General features: G+C 39.4%; 1 protein-coding gene across 2 annotated transcripts in view; it reads right to left on the bottom strand.

Moving 5' to 3' along the window:
* Window positions 1-2,729, bottom strand: part of LOC110220501 (integrin alpha-M-like) — a 56,756-nt gene extending 54,027 nt beyond the window's left edge. For both annotated transcript variants that reach the window (XM_021004537.2, XM_021004536.2), the window contains exon 1: window positions 2,414-2,729. Coding sequence is in view for 1 of the 2 variants with exons in the window: in XM_021004536.2 (XP_020860195.1) it covers window positions 2,414-2,462 (49 nt within the window). In the remaining variant the exon portion in view is untranslated. The remainder of the gene's footprint in view (window positions 1-2,413) is intronic.
* Between the last annotated feature and the right edge of the window lie 3,271 nt (window positions 2,730-6,000).

Consider the following 6,000-nt stretch of genomic DNA (forward strand, 5'->3'; position numbering starts at 1 on the left):
AGAATTTCCTTCCTTTCTTTTACCCTTCACTATTTTTCCTCACCCCCAAAAAAAAAACATATATATGAAAGTGAAATAGCTAGTCCACTCCTATCCCTCCACTTCCAGAAATTAGATAACGAGTCAAACCTACTCCAAGCCCTTCTCCTCCTCCTGAAAAAAAAAAAATCAGATACAATAAGGGGTACCTAGGTGGCACAGTGGATAGAGCACCGACCCTGCAATCAGGAGGACCTGATTTCAAAGCCGGCCTCAGATACATAACACTTACTAGCTGTGTGACTCTGAGTAAGTCACTTAACCCCAACTGCCTCGCCCCAACCCCCAAAAAATCAGACACAATAGAAAAACACCTTGGTGTACCCTCAGTTTGATCCTAGGGTTCATGGACTCCTAAGTTGGCAGGGGATAGATTTCAGTGGATCTGTAAACTTGGATGGGGGGGGGAATCACCTCTTTATTTTCACTCACTTCTAACTGAAATTTAGTGTTTCCTTTCCTTCAATTATGATTTTTAAAAAAAAAAATTCTGAGGGGTCCATAGATTTCACTAGTAACCAGTTAGTAGCTAGTCTAATTGTAGATAGAGCTCTGGTCCTAGAATCAGAAAGACCTGAGTTCAAATCTTGCCTCAGATTGTGTGACCTTGTACAAGTCACTTAACTTCTATTTGCCTCAGTTTCCTCAACTATGAAATGAGCATAAATCATTATGCTATCTTAATAAACTATTACATTATATTATAAATTATATATGTTTATAGTATAGTATAGTATAGTATAGTATAGTATAGTATAGTATAGTATAGTATAGTACAAATTATTATGCTCTTACCTTACAGGGTTTTTCTGAGGATCAAATAAGATAATATTTTTAAGGTGATTAGCGTAGTGCCTGGCACATCGTATGAGCTACATAAATAATTTTTCTCTCCCTTTCCTCTACTGCCAATGAGGTCCATGACACACAAAAAAAGTAGAAACCCCTTGCCTAATCCTTTTCTGCACAGGTTCTTAAAGCCCTAATCTCTGCCCTTTCTCCAGCTCTCAGTATCTAGAGCCCTATCCCTTACCTCACTCTCTATTCTTATTGTGTGCTGGTAAATGTTTAACTGATGCTGCAAAAATGCACTCGCAATGCACATTTAAATTTAATCTGCATTATTAACATTTTCTTCATCACTTTCTTAAATCTAGATAAACAACAGAACAATAAATTAAGCTCTGATTTGTAAGGTTGGCTTATTTCTTTTTTTTTAAATAAATTTATTTTTAGTTTTCAACATTTACTTCCACAAGATTTTGAGTTCCAAATTTTCACCCCATCTCGCCCCTTCCCCCACCCCAAGATGGCATGCATTCTGCATATCCCTTCCCCTAATCTGCCCTCCCTTCTATCCCTCCCCCCTTCTCTTATCCCCTTCCCCTTCTATTTTCCTGTAAGGCAGGATAGATTTCTGTTCCCCATTTCCCATATTTCTTATTTCCCAGTTGCATGTGAAAACATTTTCTTTAAACATGTGTTTTTAAAACTTTGGGTTCCAAATTCTCTACCTTCTTCCCTCCCTACCCACCCTCATTGAAAAGGCAAGCAACTCAACATAGGTTACACATGTGCAGTTATGCAGAACACTTCCGTAGTAGACATATTGTGAAGAACTAAATCTATTTCCTTTAATCCTATCCTGTCCCCCATTTATTCTATTCTTTCTTTTGACCCTGTACCTCCTCAGAAGTATTTACTTCTGATTACCCCCTTTCCCAATCTGCCCTCCTCTCTATCATCCCCTGCTCTCTTGTCCCCTTCTCCCCCTATTTTCCTGTAGGGTGAGACAGATTTCCATACCCAATTAAGTGTGTATGTTATTCCCTCCTTAAGCCAAATCCTGTAAGAATAAGATTCACTCATTCCCTCTCACCTTCCCACTGTTTTCCCTCCACTGTAAGAGACTTTTCTGTTTTTCTGTGAGATAACTTACCCCAATTTACCTCTCCCTTTCTCCATCTCCTAGTATAATTCTCTCTCACCGCTTAATTTTATTCTCCAGATAGACCCCTGTGCCATCTATCTATCTATCTACCTATCTATGCATACATATAATTTTTCCCTCCAACTACCCTAATACTGACAAAGGTCTCATGAGTTATAAACATCATCTTTCCATGCAGGAATGTAAACAGTTCAAAGGTTGACTTGTTTCCAAGGTGTAAATGCTCACACTGAAAATTTAACAATGGCTAGAGGGCAAGATCTGGCTCCAGTACCCCCCTGCCTCTTATCTCTTGCCTCTTCCCTATTTCTAGTCATGTGTATTCAGCTCCCCCTCTCAATCCAACAAGCCCCTAAGATGTCTGACCTCTCCCTCCACTTGAAACTTTCTTCTACTGTTCTAGTTCTAAGAGACCTCACTCACCTGTTAGCAGGAAAAAGGCACCTGAGGCCATGGTTGGAGCCTGCCCCATTGTGATGCTCCAGGTTTCAGAGCTGCTTCTAAGAAGCAGCTAAAAACCAGATTAAAGGGATGGAGGAATAACAACAATGAAGAGTGGTCAGGAAACCAGCAGCGAGGAAGGAAGAGGTGGAGAAGGAAAAGAAAGCAATTGATTCGTTGACAGTCTTGACACACAGCCTTGGCTTTGGTTTCCTCCTGGACCCCAGTTATCTTGTCTTGCGTAGTTTATTGTCTGCACAGACCTTATGCCCCAACCAACACCAGACTCATGTGAAGTAATGTGGATGAATGAAAGCAGAACTAGCAATATCATCTCACGCAAGCACGCACACACACACACACACACACACACACACACACACACAAAGAAAAAGAAAAAAACAAATTTCAATCAAAAATCATCTTGCTCATTGTGTGGTCACAGGAAACTTAGCAAGGTCAATAGACTTAGTATGACTTTTATCTTGGAAATTTCAGCGTGAACAGGACAGAAAGTAGGCAAGGAACTGAATAGATCCAGAATGGAATGGACTCAAGAGCTTTCCCCTCTCCACTGTTTTTTTAAATATTTTTATCTACTTCATTAAATATTTCCCAATTACATGCAAAAAAAATTTAACATTCATTTAAAAATTTTTTTGAGTTCCAAATTCTCTCCTTTCCTCCTCTCCCCTACCCCTTGAGAGGGCAAACAATATGATATTAATTATACATGTGAAGTCACGCAAAATGTATTTTCATATTAGCCATGTTGCAAAAGAAAATATACAAAACTCCAAGAAAAATAAAGTTGTAAGAAGTATGCTTCAATCTTCTCTCAGATTCATTAGTTCTCTCTCTGGAGATGGATAGCATTTTTCATCATGGGTCCTCTGGAATTTTCTTGGATCATTTATTGTCTTGATAAGAGCAGGTAAGTCTTTCACAGTTGAACAGCATTACAATATTGCTGTTACTTGTATAATGTTTTTCTAGTTCTGCTCATTTCACTTTGCATTAGTTCATATAAGTCATTCCAGGTTTTTCTGAAACCGTCCTGATCGTCATGTCTTACAGCATAATATCATTCCATCAAATTCATACAACACAGAATTTTTTCAGCCATTCCCCAATTGATAGGCATCTCCTCAATGTTCAATTCTTTGTCACGACAAAAAGAGCTGCTATAAATATTTTGGTACAAATAGGTCCTTTGTCATTTTCTTTGATCTCTTTGGGATACAGACCTAGTAGTGATATTGTGGATCAAAGGGGTTGTAAAGTTTCATAGCCTTTAGGACGTAGTTTCAAATTGTTCTCCAGAATAGTTGGACCAGTTCACAAGTCAATCAACAATGCATTGGTGTCCCTATTTTTCGACATTTTCTTCCAACGTTTGTCATTTACATTTTCTGTCATGTTAGCCAATATGATAGGAGTTGAGGTAATGTCTCAAAGTTGGTTGATTTTGCATTTCTCTAATCACTAATGAGTTAGAGCATTTTTTATGTGACTTGATAGCTCTGATTTCTTCTTCTGAAAACTGCCCGTTCATATTCTTTGACCATTTGTCAATTTGAGAATGACCCAGTCCCTCTTTAATAGGAAAGAACCTTACTGTTTGTCTTAAGGTAATCCAGGGGTGGGGAACCTGCAGCCTTCAGGCCACATGTGAGCCTCCTGGTTCTCAAGTGTGGCCTTTTGACTGAGTCCAAGTTTTACAAAACAAATCCTTTTATTAAGGGGATTTGTTCTGTGAAGTTTGGAATCGGTCAAAAGGCTGCACTTGAGGACCTAGAGAGTCACTTTGTCATTCCTATTATCTACTCATCAAGTTTCAAGCGAAGAAGGAGAGAGCCAGCAGTTCTCGGAGGCTGGATTATCTGCTTGAATCTGCCAGCCTTCCTCCCTCTCTGGAGGGTGGCAGGAAGAATGACTGCTCATAAAGGCTTCCAACTTCTTTCTTCCAGCCAAAAACATGAGCCCATAAATCTAAGTTGAATCTTATCACCAGCTGGTGAATTCTGAATAGTGTCTGCTTGAGTTTCTCATCTCCATAGTCTCCAAAGGTGCTATGCCAGTAATTATAGGTAGCCAAAAGTGTAATGAGCTGCCTTGGGAGATAGTGAGTTAACCATCACTAAAGGTATGCAAGCAGCAATTGGTTAATCAATTTTTGGGAACGTGGTGGAAGAGAATCCCATTTAGGAATGGATAGGACTACATGACCTCTCAGGTCTCTGCCAACTCTGAGATTTTGTGATTCTCTGACTTGGTTTCTCATCTCTTGAACCTCCTAATCTAAAATACAGGTACAGAAAATCCAGGTCCACTAAAACAGCTCTCTTTCTTTTTTTTTCAGTGAGGCAATTGGGGTTAAGTGACTTGCCCAGAGTCACACAGCTGGTGAGTGTTATGTGTCTGAGGCTGGATTTGAACTCAAGTCCTCCTGACTCCAGAGCAGTGCTCTATACACTGTGCCACCCAGCTGCCCCTCAAACAGCTTTCAAAGGGGTGCTTCTTCAGCCCCTAGAAACACTGTTAACTTTCAGCCAGAGGCTTCCACTGCTAGACATTCTAGAGTGGTAATCATTGCTCTGAGATAAAGGTAACATTTTGAAAGATGACTGTAACGCTTCAGCTTCTGTTTAAAGAATCAGAATCTATTCACGGGGGAAAGTAGATGGCTATGCCATTTTCACATGGATGCTGCCGAGGTTTACAGTGCCCCATCAAAGGAATTTTCTTGATTTCTTCAAGGGAATGGAATGCCCCTTATAAGCATGGAGCTGCTCCCCCTCCCCCATCCCAAGATGGTAAGGCAAGCTCCTCCTGGATCAGTGACGGTGACTATATTTTCTAAACCAATAAAAAATAGAGATACATGGTCTGCTAAAGAGGATTCTTTTTTCATTCATTAAAAATATACTTTTTTTTGGTAATTGAGACTCTCCCAATTAGTAAAAGATGTATAAACTATTCATATCCTCTGAACCAGCAAGCATGGACTTCAAGAGAACAGAAAGATCCCACGTTAAAAAAAAAAAAAGTTATAGCAGTACTTTTTTGTGGCTGGATCAAAGTAGGTGCCTATCAGTGGAAGAATAGCTAACCAAACTGCACTGTAGTAATGCAATACAATATCACTATGCTATAAGGATTAATGAATATGAAGAATTTAGAGAAAAATGGGAAGACTCAGCAGAAGGGATGCATGGTGATGAAAGCTGGATCACGCGAACCAGATACGAAAGGATGACAATAATGTAAGTCAGGCAAAATTAAGTTATTTCATATGACCAAGCTTATTCCTGGAAAATATATGATGGAATACACTTGCCTCTGCTCTGTAGGTTGCATATACTATCAAATATGTTTGATTTGTTATTTGGTTTTGTTGGGGGTTTGTTGCTGCTTCTTCCGTTGTTGTCGCCATCATGAAGCGTGATTCAATGTTGGGTTGGGGTGGATATTGAGAAATGACTATGTCATTGAGAAAATGCATTTTTGATAAAACACGAAAAAAGGAGATGCCATATGGGTATTCTTCATACCCATAGTGGTGTTCA

Source organism: Phascolarctos cinereus, unplaced genomic scaffold (genome assembly GCF_003287225.1).
Source record: "Phascolarctos cinereus isolate Bilbo 61053 unplaced genomic scaffold, phaCin_HiC Scaffold_4;HRSCAF=312, whole genome shotgun sequence".
Lineage (NCBI taxonomy): Eukaryota > Metazoa > Chordata > Mammalia > Diprotodontia > Phascolarctidae > Phascolarctos > Phascolarctos cinereus.